At 37.7% G+C, this 15,344-nt stretch overlaps 2 protein-coding genes and 1 long non-coding RNA gene across 3 annotated transcripts; all 3 read right to left on the bottom strand.

The window, feature by feature from the left end:
- Positions 1–2,070, bottom strand: LOC119075974 (cuticle protein CP14.6-like). Its single transcript, XM_037182561.1, has 2 exons — positions 1,836–2,070; positions 1–430 (listed from the first exon to the last, which is right to left on the bottom strand). Exons 1-2 carry the CDS (start codon positions 1,973–1,975, stop codon positions 175–177), a joined length of 396 nt encoding a protein of 131 aa, XP_037038456.1. The 5' UTR covers positions 1,976–2,070; the 3' UTR covers positions 1–174.
- A 5,676-nt stretch (positions 2,071–7,746) lies between these two features.
- On the bottom strand, positions 7,747–9,782 carry LOC119075977. Its single transcript, XR_005087516.1, has 2 exons — positions 9,050–9,782; positions 7,747–7,828 (listed from the first exon to the last, which is right to left on the bottom strand). It is a non-coding gene; the product is annotated as an uncharacterized LOC119075977 (long non-coding RNA).
- A 1,195-nt stretch (positions 9,783–10,977) lies between these two features.
- Positions 10,978–13,945, bottom strand: LOC119075950 (oxygen-dependent choline dehydrogenase 1-like). The gene is made up of 10 exons (XM_037182516.1): positions 13,697–13,945; positions 13,525–13,602; positions 13,345–13,463; positions 13,078–13,276; positions 12,890–13,015; positions 12,701–12,825; positions 12,191–12,361; positions 11,688–12,126; positions 11,400–11,628; positions 10,978–11,326 (listed from the first exon to the last, which is right to left on the bottom strand). Exons 1-10 carry the CDS (start codon positions 13,845–13,847, stop codon positions 11,026–11,028), a joined length of 1,938 nt encoding a protein of 645 aa, XP_037038411.1. The 5' UTR covers positions 13,848–13,945; the 3' UTR covers positions 10,978–11,025.
- Positions 13,946–15,344: the final 1,399 nt, after the last annotated feature.

The following is a 15,344-nucleotide window of genomic DNA, read 5'->3' as shown; positions in this document are numbered from 1 at the left end:
AATTCTTAACTTTGTATTTATTTCTCTTTCTGATGTGTTCATTCATATTTACAGCCAATCTACACACGCATACGCTTCCAAATAGCATCTTTTCAATCAAAAATGTTGCAATTTAAATTCTAACAAATTCAACTAAAAATTAATTAATTTATCGAAACAAAACGAAACGTTAAATTAACCAACCAAAGATTTGAATACGCTGGGATCTAGCGATGCAGTGTCACCACCTTTAATTCCCCCAGGACCAGTTCCGACGACAGGATGGTAACCATTTTCATCGGCTGTGTAATTGACCCAGTATGTAATTCCGTCTGGGCCAACGAATGTATAACTGCCAGACACAACAATGACTTGGACCTTCTCGTCGCCTTCGCCGACTTCAGCTAAAGCGCCAGCTTCGGAATGTATTTGACCGTTGCTCAATTCATATCTGCAATGAATTGGATTTGATTAGAAATGAAATGAATTTCGTTCGATCGAAAGAGGTTTTATGTGTAAGTTTTAAGGCTTCGAAACAATGCCTGCTCTTAAGGAGATTATGTTTGGCTGGAGTGCCCATTTGGTGTCATTTTGTCTAGACTAGAGACTGAAACTGTTCTATTGTAGATACAAATGGACATGTTACGAAAATGCGTCGATCTTGTTCATATATGAGACATTGCAGTAAGTCAGTTGCAATAGCAATGTCGTCATTTATGGGATGACAAACCGAACGATTATTCTTCCCCACCTGATAGGCGTTTCTTCGTATCAACCAGATTTTGAAGTTGTAAACTGCGTAATAGGATCTGTGTGGTCAACAGGGCGGCTGATTTTAGTTGAGTAACAAATGTGTGACTTTTGGTATAACTCAGCTCTAAATTTGAATTCACAGTCGTTCGTTTTCCAGCCGTTTTGCCTCCGTTGACAGTTGGAATTAAAACAATGTAAAAGTCATCTAAACAATAGAAACATCACGTGAACGGATAGCTACCCGGAGGCAAAATTGACGACTGTGAGTTCAACTTAAAACATCCATTTCCATGAAATCTACAGACAAGATGAGTATTTTAAGTCCCTTTTAAGCACTTGAAAGATTCACAGAGGAATGGCCAAAAAAATGAGACACCAAAGTGAAGACCGTTCGAAAAAAAAGTCCCCAAAAATAGGTCAAGTAGTTTCGTGACTAGAGTGGACGAAAAGTTGAACCACTTCGCTCGTAGCACAATCGTAACTTGACGAAATTATGGTCTAATTCCACTTCAGGCTTGCGCCACAGTTTTATGTGCTACACTGTTTGGGGTTAAATTTTTAGCGGTGACATTTTTTAAAAAACATTTTTGTCTTCCCATTTGACTATTAACCTAACTATTAACCATGTCACCTGAACCATTTGGTCCTCGTGGACCTCATGGTTCTCATGGACCTCATGGTTCTCATGAACCTCATGGTTCTCATGGACCTCATGGTTCTCATGGACCTCATGGTTCTCATGGACCTCATGGTTCTCATGGACCTCATGGTTCTCATGGACCTCATGGTTCTCATGGACCTCATGGTTCTCATGGACCTCATGGTTCTCATGGACCTCATGGTTCTCATGGACCTCATGGTTCTCATGGACCTCATGATTCATGATTTTCCATTTTGGTACTGCTTTTGCAGGTAAATAAAATTGCTATGACTAACAAGGAACTGTTTTTATTGCACTTTCAACGAAAATGAGGGATTTAAGTCCAAGAGGAAAGGTTCCCTAAATTTATAAGAAAATTTCCCAATCACTTTATCACTGTTCCAAGTCTTGTATGATCATCAGAATCACCAACGACAAATGGTTCACTTAAAGAACGCCTTACGTGTATGTGTATTTCCCGACGTCGTTGTTGTTGTTTTCGTATCGCACCACTTGTATTTGCGATGGATCCTCTTGCGGTGCTGGTGCAGCAAACACTCCACTTAACGCGACCACCAATAAACTCACAACAATTTTAACCATTTTGGCCGATTTGTTTCTGTTCAATTTTTTTTAGACCTTTAGACACGAACCGTGCGAATTCAATTAGACAAATGTTATTCGATGTATGACCGGAGGATGCTTTTATACAACCGAAAAAAAAATTGTTTTGTTACAAACCATATCCCATACTTTTACGTTAAGACATTGCTTGCATGATGGTACAACAGTATGACCACCAGATAAAGCAAAAAAGAAGCAACAATCGCAAGTGATGGATAGAGTAGGAGAAAATTTTTGGTTGGTAAAATCAACATTATTTGTAATAAATGGTGCGTGTTGTGCACACCGAGACTCTTTCGTGTAACGCGTAAAGAGCCATTATTGAAAGTCTTGTTAAACTGTTTTGCATAAATTAACTGTTCTGACAATAGGAAAATTTGAAGCGAACTGCAAAATGTCGTATATCCCTTAAAACGATCTTAATTTAAAACAAACTACAGCTCATTGAATTCCAATGGAATGACGTGAATTTGGCCGAAAAGACACAAGCAATTTTGCCTTGATGGGATCGACAATTATGCTGCGTTTTCCATTGTAATCTGATGTTCACCAAAGGCTAAACAATGGAAAACGCAGCATAATTGTCGATCCCATCAACGCAATATTGCTTGTGTGCCTACCTGGTTTTCGGATGAATTCGTTTGCAGCGCAAGTTCACTTCATTGTACCACCTACGATTTTCTATAGAATTTTTGCAGTCGGTGGTGCGTACGAGTCGTGACTCTGCACGCAAATTCACCCTAAACGTGGGTTCCGTATTTTACTATGATCCGCCAAGGGTTTGTATTACCTCAGGATCGGCAATTTGGTATTTTGTACGTTAAAATGTAGTCCTAACATCAATTTGTATAAGATATACATACCGTACGATTTTACACCAATACACGCGTTCACGCTCTAGATATAGTTACTCTTAAGGACACCTCACAGTCATCCGTTTTCATTCCGTTTTGCCTCCGTCCACATGACAGTTGTCGGTCATTTCAAACAATATGCGCTTTTGTATGAAATGCCAGCTGTCATGTACATGGCGGCAAAACGGAATGAAAACGGAAACAAAACGGATGATTCAGACTTAGTTTAAAGTATGGTTTCCACTCAACAAAAGGTACTCCGTGAGAGAGCAAGCTGTTAAAGCAAAAATTGAAAAAAATCTATTTTGTCTCTCACACTTAGTCCTTTTTTGGTAAGTGGAAATCAATCATAAAAGTCATCGATATGCACAGTCAATTTCCAGGTTATAATATTTTGGCGCAAAATTTGAAAATGCCTTAGCGAATTTAATTGTTGTACCAAAATATCATTACTGGGAATCGCTTAATTGACTGGGAACGTCGATGACTTTTAAAACTTTTAAGAATCTAAAATTGTATTTTTTTTAAAGGGGAACGAACTGTACGTTTTCCATTGTAACGATAAGTGGCAAATTACAGGCAAGATCACATTACGTGAAATTCCTGCAGGTAACCTGACTTCAATAAACGGGGTACGATAGTCTCACACACCACACAAATTAATGGTATGCGAGACTCACCTCTGACTGGTGAATCTCAGAAAAATCATGACTTTGTGTTACATGACGTAAAGAGACACATACTATGATTCGCGTGTGAGAGATTTCCCGACACCCAAAAACTAATTTCGGTAAAGTGGGTCCAGTTCCTAACAATCCTAACACCGTAATTGACAATAATTTTCAACTTGGAAAGTATTGGACTTCACTTTGCGGTTAACAGCATTTCACCCACGACTACTTGACCTTCATTTTTCAATGAAACTTATTACATCCGGACCTCTTACATCCAGCGTTTTCGTATTTTTTAAGAAGAGGGGTAATCAGCTGTTATCGATGACAACGGCAATACTATGCGAGAATTTCCAAATAAAGTGTTCTTATGTAGAACAAAAGAAGTAGCAGATTCAGTGATTGCATCATATGGCCATTTCTAAAAATATTTTGATGATTACAACTCAGCTGAACGAAAAATACATCGACCATCCACAGTGGCCGTATCTCGGCCTGCCAGATCACTGTGTGATCAGATTGATGTCAGTTAATTTAATTTAACGGAAAAAAACAATGCGAATTAACAAGATGGGAAAACATTTTGTGCTGCATGACGACACGGTTCGAGCAAATTTTATTAGATTTTTTCTGATAATTACCGCTGGAGTTGCATGAATCGAATTTCGTTAATATGAGAGACGAAAAATTGATTACGTGTGGGCTGTCAGCTATTGTTGGTAATGAAAATGTTACGTGTGTTCGGCGAGCTTATTAAGTACTTACCCATTAAGTTCAAACACATTAATTGTGACGATGTTTTGTGACTGCCGATGGTGCAAGTTCATTCATCATGATGGTAGAGATTAGACCGATGTGTTTGGGATTTTTTCGTTGTGGCTTTTTTGTCTTCTCAAAACTTCATTTCTGATATCGGTACCCATATATTACCTGTTGCGATTGGGACGTAGATAATGAGGATTGTGCTGCTGCTGTTATAGTCAGACCATGTACATATAAGTGCACATGCAATAGCTGTATTCACATACTGTTTTTCTCTCTGCCCATTTCATATTTAAATACATCTCTAAGCCTTCAAGCAACAGCGTACATGAATTGTGCCAACGATTATTCAATTCGATTTTGTTGAAGTGTACACACACACACGATGACTTGACTTGACGATATCATCATTTTCGTTATGTAAACGAGAGTCAGACAACGGAGGTGTATTCTCTCTGACCTACCTAACCAAATTTATATGTGACGGCAGGATGACTTTATTACGCTTTCGATGTAACACTAACAATTGATTGAAATCGAATTTGTGGTTACGCCGTGGACAAAGGTTGAACAAATTCTTCTTCGTTCGGTTGGTTGTTGTTTTGAACTTTTTGTGAACTGTTACCACATCCTAATGGTGGTCTGATAAATGCATTGATGGTCTGTGGTAATGTGGTTGGACGTATGAAGATAAAGAACTCAGTTGTCATAACACTCATTTTGTCGCTTTGTCGATGGCGAATTTTTTCTATTAAATCTGTTTTGTTGTGTGCTCTGCTTAGTCCAAACACACAAAGTATTACCTATAAATAGTCTGGGTTCTTATGTCGAAAAAACCGTTCCGCGCGCTGGGGAACTTATCGAAAATTTGACAATGTACTGACCAAAAAGTTTCGAAAAACTCACCTGTCGCAGGTAACTTTGTCTCCAGGTAATCTACATTATCTGCCGCAGCTGTATTTTTTGTATGGGGCGCTACAGCTGTGGCAGCTATTGTAGATTACCTGGAGACAAAATAAGCTGCAACAGCTGAGATTTTCGAAACTTTTTTTGTCAGTGTGGAATCCCCAAAAAATCTTGAATTTTCGAACTTAAAAATTTTTAAGTGAAGATTCGCAAAAATGAGCGCAACTCATTTTTAGACTACTCTTTGAGTTCCACAAGAGAGACTTACATCCCCAACTTACACCAATTAATCCATAATCTGTGATTTCTAGGATCTGGAACGGAGTGGAGCATTCAGGAATAATGGAATCATAGGAACTTACATCTGTTCACCTCAAAAAATACTACAAATCCACCTGAAAAAAGTTCTTCCATAAAATGTCGGCTATGAATGAGGTTCTCAAGCAAAACAAACCCCATAAGGAAATGTTGCTTTTTAACAGAGAGATATTCAAGTGTTTAGTTTTACACTAAACCGGTTATTTTACCGGTATTACCGGTTCGCGGCACACACAGAAAAATTAGTTCCACAACTTTGACCCCCCTATCATATTTCATTGTCAAATTTTCGATAAGTTCCCCAACGCGCGAATGAACATACGACCCAGACTAAAAATGTTTCATCACAAGGGATTTCTGAACAGTGGAAATTTTTGAGTCAAATTCGGCTATTGTTTTTAGTCCAGGTCCATGTGTCGAACAAAAAATGGGCAAACTACGTTCGTTAAGTTCCTCTCTCTCCAAAGATTATGGAAGGTTCCATTTTTGTTAGGTTTTTGACGATTTTCCCTATGAAAATTTCAATTTACTTTTACGAAAGCCTTTTTATGTAACGAACAACTATTGTTTTGACCCCGATCCTCGGTGAAAATACTTTTGTGACTGTTTCAGAAGTAATTTCATCCAAAATAATGTCAAATCCTGACGTTCCGACAAGTAGTCTAGATCAGACATTTCTTACGTTTTTGTCCATTTTCTCGTATAACATTTGAACTTTTAACAAGTCCGAAGTCACTAGATGTCAATTCCTAAAAAAAAGTCACATATTTTTCGGATCTGAGTACAGGTTCCGAATTTCGGGAAAGCACTTTTCCATGGGTTGATAGATTTCCCAGAATTTTCCCTCAGTTTTCAAAATTTTTTTGTTGTGGAAAATTAAGGAAAATATGCAAAGTATAAATAAACTGAAGGTAATGCAAATGCTCAAATTGGGTGCAATAATGTTGTTAGAACTGCTTTGAGTTTTGTCATGTGTTGCAACCTAACAAAGCGAATTCGACTTGTGTGCAACTTGTGTTGAGTTCCTTTGTATTTTACCTTGGTATTTTCGCGAATCATGCCCGCACGTTAGTAAGCGGGCGTGACGCAAGTCCACTACCAAAAATGCTTTTTTTTGGACTGCAGAGCTTACTAATAACTTTTTGTCTTCTTCCTTTCGGCTCTAGTGGCCCCTAAGTCCCCTAGGATAACCCCTAGGTTATCTGGAGTCTAGGAATCCATACGAGTTCAACGAGCTATCACACGTTACTGCAGCTTCAAAATTGGATGAGATATTGAACTTCGAAATATTGATGTTTTAATGAAAATAAGCAAAGTCTCCAAAGCCAATTTGTATGTGTGGGTGTGTGTGTGTGTGTTGCATATTTTGGTGCATGAAATGGATGGTAATGTCGTGAAAGGTGTGTGTTGTTTTGGGATGTGTTTCTTGTTGGAAATTCCTGGAATCATTAAGAATTAACTTCCACTAGCTTGGGATGACAGATGATTCCTGTGACACTTCCTAATTTCTATCAGATTTTTTGATGGATTTGGGTTGTTTTCGATATAAGTGAGGTGTTCCAAGGTTGGTTCCTAAATTTAACATCCTTTCGATGATCCCAACGATATGGTAAAAACGTAGGTTTAGGTCATAGGTCTCAGATTAAACCTCATCAAATAGATCATTGTCAATGTCGTTTGAGCTGTCAAATAAGTTGTCAATTTCACAAAGCTAACCTCAAATCGAACAAAAAAAGTATTGGGCTGTGAGACGCCACAAAATTTTCATACATTTCAAGGGGCGGCTCTGTGAACGAAACATCTTTTGAGGTCTGCTTTGTGAAATTGACAACTCATTTGACACTTTTTGAGAGAAGAAACCGCTATTTGACACTGATCTATTACAATTATAAGACGAGAAACGATCTTTTTGCATTCAGATTAAATATATTTATTTTGTGCTCTCAACTACGTAAATATTTTGGGTTATCTTAAATCTATCGATTATATTTGTCTCGGATGATAAATGTCAACATCCACATTTTTTTTCGCTGATTAAGAAAATAAAAAATATTTTGAACTAGAAACAGGCGAACAAATGCAACAGTCGATGGTCGACACATTGTAGTTGTCAAAATCACAGTCGGATACAACAGTTTCGATTGCTCGCCTGTTTTATTTACATTGATTATTTTTATTATACTTAATCCAAACAACCTATTGTTGAACGTTAATTGAATTTCTAATTCCAGCTGGACAGCTCGGTCTAATTTTCATAATATTTCCGAAACGAAAGCCATTATTTACGAACATCTTTTGATATATGAGCGTCATTGAAGTATCTGTGTAAGGTGAAAGAAAAATTATTTTACTTAAACTGAAACACAAGGAAGCAGAGTGTGTAAGATGTGTAAGTGTGTTTTTAGCTTTCTATCGTTCATAGGAATCGTTTGAATCAAGAACAAAAGTTTTGCGGAACCTTGTTCAGGGCTCCGAGCTGACTAATCATATCCAAAAATATCAAAATTTCATCGAAATACTCAGTTAAAATTCATTCAACCGCACCTAGAGAAGTAACAGGCACACATAGCTTGAGAGAAATTTTAATGGAATTAGTTTCTGTCATTGAATGACGCTCAGTAGTACGGACTCAACTAGAACATTTGTGTTCTTGAACATATCATTGAAGCATAAACATTTCGGCATATCGTGCCAATCGTCAGTCAAGTCCTTCAATTTGATATGTTGGAATTTAAATTTTCTCTCAAGCTATGTGTGCCTGTTACTTCTCATTGATCGAAAAATCTAGTAAAGTCCAACTGCTACATTTCTGGGATATTTTACCAGTATGCAGTTATTTCACCATCAAATAGAGTGCAACGAATGAATTACCGAAGGTAATTGTGTCGAGATAGTCCCGGTATCTCTTTCATTACCGAACTGTGGTAATGGTAAAAGTTGAGCACCAAACCGGGTGCCATCTGTGATATACTAGGATCAAAACCAGTTGCAGTCGAACATCGGTTTTGCCAAGAATGATTTTGCCGGTATAGGTCGTACGAAAGTTTTTTATTCAACTTCACTTTACATGAACCGATTCCGTCAGCTTTTTCTCTGGTTTACATTGACAATCGGTTCAAAACGGTTCAGCTTTGAACTCTAACACTGGTTCCACTCATTAGAGTAGTGGAAAGTATACAAATTAGAACCAATAGGCTAAAGTCGTCAGTAGAATATACTTTCGCTTTTATGTCTAGGGCCATTGAGGTTTGTCCCTGTCGCCCCGCCTTTCTATAGGTGATTTGTAACAAAGGGTGCGACACGTATTTGAACATTTATGTGTCCGATGTTCAAATTTTTCAACATAGACAGAAACGGCATCAAGTGAAAGTGAAAATAAGCGAATTGTTCAAACAAGCGCGGCGGGAATTACAAAAATTTAGATTAAATAATTAATTCCACAGGAAAATTTGAGTTCTCATCGTCGGAATTCGATGGTAAATTGTAGAGACTTTAGCTGTACCTGGCCCTTAAGCAAAGCTTAAATCAATCAATTTACTCACCAAAACAGCGTCGCCACACATCTGCCAATTCGACCGTCTCAGACCAGTTTCTCAATGATATAAAGAATAATGCAAAGGTACAAACATAGTGTCACTGGAAATTCTATGATTCCAACTATAAAACAACATAAATTACGACGCAATTATTCGCGGTGCAACAACGTTAACCCAAGAAAATTGGTTCACCATTATTCGCCCGGCCTCCAGGTCCAACGAAACGACATGGGTTAAAGATCGTTCGCATACAGTCCGACAGTTTTGATTCCTCTCTTTTATAGTATCCCGACACCTCTTCACTCATATTCGACGCAAACATGTGCTTCATGCACAACACTTCATTTTCTATATTATAGTCCATCGTATGTTTACACCTTATCCCACACACACTATCCTGTCCCGGTATATCGTCGCAATATGGTGTCGTGATGGGAAACATTCCGTAGAAAAATATGGCTTTGCCGTCCTGATGGTGTCGGTACGGAATTACTTCTTTGGGCCGAAACTGTTTCGATTTTGCGTAGCATATTGAAAAGCGGGATTGGTATTGATTGAAACCGTGCCGGAAGAACATGTTCGCCAACTCACACTCTTTTAATTTTGGCGGTTCTGCATCGCCAAGAACAAAATATATCGACAGAGCGAACAAGAGCGCACATTTTACGAGTGCAGAGGACATGCTGTGTGAATGTCTCTGATAGAACTGTACAACTGACCAGTTCGTTTCTTGCTGAACGATGATCTTATAACAGAACTCACATTGCAAATTGAAATTGATATAATAGGGATGTGAGCAATTTGAAGCAATTTATGCAAATGCAAATGCGTAAATAGAAATTCTGCGATATGAATTGCAAACATTCAATAAATCAAGTGTGAAAAGGTATAATCACATCAATACATAGAGTAAAGTCCTACGATGAACCTTATTTCATTCATTTCATTCATTTCATTCATTTCATTCATTTCATTCATTTCATTCATTTCATTCATTTCATTCATTTCATTCATTTCATTCATTTCATTCATTTCATTCATTTCATTCATTTCATTCATTTCATTCATTTCATTCATTTCATTCATTTCATTCATTTCATTCATTTCATTCATTTCATTCATTTCATTCATTTCATTCATTTCATTCATTTCATTCATTTCATTCATTTCATTCATTTCATTCATTTCATTCATTTCATTCATTTCATTCATTTCATTCATTTCATTCATTTCATTCATTTCATTCATTTCATTCATTTCATTCATTTCATTCATTTCATTCATTTCATTCATTTTCATTCATTTTCATTCATTTCATTCATTTCATTCATTTCATTTTTCATTCATTTCATTCATTTCATTCATTTCATTCATTTCATTCATTTCATTCATTTCATTCATTTCATTCATTTCATTCATTTCATTCATTTCATTCATTTCATTCATTTCATTCATTTCATTCATTTCATTCATTTCATTCATTTCATTCATTTTTCATTCATTTCATTCATTTCATTCATTTCATTCATTTCATTCATTTCATTCATTTCATTCATTTCATTCATTTCATTCATTTCATTCATTTCATTCATTTCATTCATTTCATTCATTTCATTCATTTCATTCATTTCATTCATTTCATTCATTTCATTCATTTCATTCATTTCATTCATTTCATTCATTTCATTCATTTCATTCATTTCATTTCATTCATTTCATTCATTTCATTCATTTCATTCATTTCATTCATTTCATTCATTTCATTCATTTTCATTCATTTCATTCATTTCATTCATTTCATTCATTTCATTCATTTCATTCATTTCATTCATTTCATTCATTTCATTCATTTCATTCATTTCATTCATTTCATTCATTTCATTCATTTCATTCATTTCATTCGTTTTTAGTCTCTCGCAACTAGACAAGACAAATTTATATTCTTCGTGACGCCTAAACGTGCGCCTCATTTTTATTTCGATTTAACAGTAAAATACAGAAAATAAAACACCAGAAATCAGTGTTAGCGTGACTGTGTTCCTCACACTCGGTGATCCATTATTATCATCCGCATCTGTGACTGGGCTAGGTGTAGAAGTAGCTGGTGTTGGTGTTGTTGTTTCACTTGGCGTGGGAGTCGTACTAGATTGGGCGCCATACAAATTAATAATTTCTTCTGCTGCTTTTTCGGCCAACATCATGACCGGTGCGTTTAGATTGGCATTTGTCACTTCAGGAATAACCGAAGCGTCGACAATTCTCAAATTGGACACACCACGAACTCTGATGTGCAAACGAAGCGGGAGAAACTATGTAAATTTGGACAAATTTTCGTCTTGCCATTAATGCCACTAACCTGAATTTTGTATCGACGACCGTTGAGTTCGAGTTGTCCGAATCCGGTCCCAAACTACATGTCCCTACCATATGAATCCAAGCCTGAGTGTCTTGTCGCATTTTACAGTTCCAATATTCGTCCGACATAAATGTGAATGAGCTGCATGCCGGGTCGACCGGTGCAGAGTAAGTCAAATTTATACGTCTGAAGGCCTCAGTCTCAACGATTCTGAAAATAAATCTTACGCCTAACAGCGATCGTCGTTATAGCTGCAGAACATTCCCATTGAAATCGACATTTTCTTACCATCCATCAGAGCAGTAACGTCGTCAGGATGCGTTAAAAATTGGTAATCGATTAGCGCCAACTCAACGTCGTTCCTAATTCCGGCCCTATACTTTGCAGCATCCATGGAAAATGTACCTCGGCTTCTCGGCCGTCCAACTACGTTGTAGAAATTGATTCGCTGTTCGGCGCCATTAATGCTAACAAGTGGATGCATCTCAATCCATAGATCTGGCCATTCCGGCTCTGCGACCGAGGACCGAATGAAGGCTTGTGGACCTTCCGACACATAGGACAGGACTCCATCACCCTTTTCGTATTCTGCTAAGATTTTCTCCACATCTTCGCTTCGAATGTCAGGAAACAGAGACGTATCGTTGACTGTAAATCCGGTCATAATGAATGACGGATGCTCGCCAAGATTTTTTCCCACTGCTTCGAATGGCACTTTGACTGGAATCTGCAATTGAATTCTGATAGAAATCATGTCCAACTATTGGATGCGTCATTCGTTTGGTACGTACTTCTGCAGCATTCAAAACGTCTTCGGGACCGATGCCAGATTTCATCAACAGGAGAGGTGAAGAAAACACTCCCGCACTGAGGATAATTTCCTTTTCAGCATGGGCAATCTGTGGGAATCCATGTCTGGAGTAGGCAACTCCGTAAGCTTTTTTGTCTTCGTCGAGTAGAATCTAACACAATAAAATGTTGGTTAACCCAAAGTCGATTGTTATAAGTTAGATTCAAATAACAGAGCACACGATTTTGACCTAATGTTGCAAGCGGTACGTACAACAGTATTTTACGCGCATGACTCCAAAAGTAGGTCACGTGACCTTTTCTCACATTCTTCACTTCAAGCCTTTAACTTTTGCTTCTTTGCGCCTATGCGCCTTTCTGCAACCTGTCCGACCCTGACGACCATTAAAACAGAAAGTGGAGAATGTGAGAAAAGGGAGCACGTTTAGTATGTCTAACAACCTCCTCTGCTCTGACTTCAAAAGAGCCAGTCAGACAGATATCCACTTTACCTCGGAAACAGTCGAATAACGCAGCACAGTCAGTGTACTTCTTGTTTGTTCGTGTGGTTTCACATACTCTATGTATGAGCTGGATCGTTGACCATTTTTGCTAGCAATGTTCATCGGGGTAAATCCTAATGAAATTAATGATTGCGGACAGTTGGAAGACTGACTAAACAACGAGAGAATATGTCCTACCTTCCCTCTGAAAACCGTTTGGATCTCCGATATCGTATTCCAGTTCTCTAGCTGCTTCTAGCCACAGCTCAAGGACAGGAAGCTCATTGGTATATACTTCAATTGGACCATCGTTACCGTAATAATCTGTCAATTTTACCCAGAAATGTTCACTCTAAAGCAGTGACGAAAAGTACCATTCGACCTACCGTCACTATCACTGCCATACTTCCGGCCAACAAAAGTTTCCATTCTCTTGAAGTACTTGAGCACATTTGTGTAGTTGAAACTGTCATCGTTCAGTAACGTTGCCCAATTGTCAAAGTCCCGGGGACTTCCTCTCGAATGCACCATGTCGTTATGGCTTCCTGAACCACCTAACATGCGACCAGTGTGAGTGGTTGTGACCTTTATGTAAATGAGAAGCAGAATTCACTTCAAACAATCAGATAAAAGTCGTGTTCTCTTCAGCATACCCCACTGCAACACAACGCAGCATTGGCTTGTGGAACCGAGTTAAAAAAGTAGTTGATCGAAGGATCGCGTCCGACATCACCCGTAAAGTATGGAACGTAGGTTGCGGGAGGAGGAGAGCCTATAAAATTGGAATTCGGATCAAAGTCTTGAAGAACCACGAATCTCTTTCGATCCCGAACCTCCTGCTTCCAACAATAGTACACTGTAATGCTCCGACAATCTTCCGGCTAAGACACATCCAGCAGATCCACCTCCAACTGAGCGAGTTAGTGGAAAAGAACTTGTTAGTCATAACAGAGATAACGAGCATGATGTACGTTATGCAACCGTGACGTGCATACAGCAACTCACCGATAATGAAATCGTATTTCTTGACGAACGGAACGTTCATTTCACTGTCCAATTCGACCATCGTACTTTTTAAATCCGTTTCCCGGTACATGTCCACATAAAATTGGAGTAGTACGGGAATGGATCCCAGGAAAAATTCCGCCAAATTCATTTTCTAAGTCGCTGTTGAATGTTTGGGTAATGTATAGCTCAGCGATTTGACGACTGGTATCGAAAGTGTTGCTCAACCGACTAAGTTACTAAGTGAAAAGCCTATCTGTCTGATAATAGCGTTTATGAAGAGATAATTGTGTCCCTTGTAATAACTTGATAATGCAATCAATTGGTCTTCTATCAAACTCAGTTATTGCTTTTGCTTTAATCTGCTGCTACCTGATCCACCAATTTGCTAATCGAATCGGACTGATCTGAAGTGTGTGATTTAAAGTCGTGTGAAGAGCAATTCAATGATTAGAAAATTGAATTTATCGAAGTAATTAAATTACCGGGAATCACTTGGTTTTTGGTTGGTTGGTGCAGTGGTAGAAAGACATTGCCATATTGAAATAAAAGAAAATCGGCTACTTCTTTTGTCTAAAGTATGTTCTGGTGTTTGGAACGGAATCTTTTACTTCATTAGGTTTATCGAGCTTTTCTTCATATAAGAAGAAAATTAGTCGAACTCGTCACTGAGGCTTGTCGTCGTTTTCGTTAACAGATGATTGACTGCTATTTATCAACACAAGCGAGTCCTTTAAGTGCAGTATAGCTAGCTGTTGTGGATTCTTTTCTTATAAGGACAACAATATAACAAGAATTGCAAAGAGTTGCCCTAATATCCAAATACTCTCTGACGAAAATCAGACGCATAATTGATCGTCCAAAACCAATTACAGTGGAAGTGTGACGCAAGTCCTGTTAGAAAGAAAGAACTGATATCGGTGTAGGTGACGATTCGACACGCAAAAATATGCGTCACAAATGGCAGCTGATGAGGAAAGCAAGAAAAATTTTACCCGAAAAATTATAACAAAAAAAAAAACTTGTGCCATAAGTGGCAGGTTTTGGGCGATATCAGTTCGTTTGTAAGTTGTGATTTTTCAGAATTTCGTTGCAGATAATAGACAATTATATTGTGCAGTTTGAATGAAATATTCTTCATTCCAGCTTTCATTTCACAAAATTTAAAAATTTGTCGAAAATCGAAAATTTGTCGAAAATTGAAAATTTGACAAAAATCAAAAATTTGACGAAAAACGAAAATTTAACGAAAATCGAAAATTTAACGAAAATCGAAAATTTAACGAAAATCAAAAATTTAACGAAAATCAAAAATTTCACGAAAATGGAAAATTTCACGAAAGTGGAAAATTTGACGAAAATCGAAAATACGACGATATTCTATAAATTTGTCTTTCAAAGGAACTTTCTATCTACCAAATCTATCTACCTGCAATTCATGTTTTAATTCTAATATCTCTGTACAATTAGAGCGCGTATAGCAATGGTTTTTCGTTAAGTGACAACTGTCAAAGTTCACTATCCCATCTCACTCCTCTATCCATGTCTCTGACGACGATATGGGTAGGCTTGTTAAAACAGTCAAAAATTCACTAGTGAATGTTGACAAATAAATAATTGCTGTACGTGCCGTGCTCTTGGACATTAC

This window comes from Bradysia coprophila, unplaced genomic scaffold, assembly GCF_014529535.1.
Source record: "Bradysia coprophila strain Holo2 unplaced genomic scaffold, BU_Bcop_v1 contig_232, whole genome shotgun sequence".
Taxonomy (NCBI): domain Eukaryota; kingdom Metazoa; phylum Arthropoda; class Insecta; order Diptera; family Sciaridae; genus Bradysia; species Bradysia coprophila.
This window is presented reverse-complemented; position numbering and strand designations above follow the sequence as displayed.

Coding starts and splice junctions, on each gene's coding strand:
- LOC119075950 (XM_037182516.1), bottom strand. CDS start 13,847: ATGAATTTGGCGGAATTTTTCCTGGGATCCATTCCCGTACTACTCCAA. Junction 12,826..12,889: donor AAACGGTTTTCAGAGGGAAG/GTAGGACATATT, acceptor TAATTTCATTAG/GATTTACCCCGATGAACATT. Junction 11,629..11,687: donor CGTTACTGCTCTGATGGATG/GTAAGAAAATGT, acceptor GATCGCTGTTAG/GCGTAAGATTTATTTTCAGA.
- LOC119075974 (XM_037182561.1), bottom strand. CDS start 1,975: ATGGTTAAAATTGTTGTGAGTTTATTGGTGGTCGCGTTAAGTGGAGTG. Junction 431..1,835: donor GTCGGGAAATACACATACAC/GTAAGGCGTTCT, acceptor AATTCATTGCAG/ATATGAATTGAGCAACGGTC.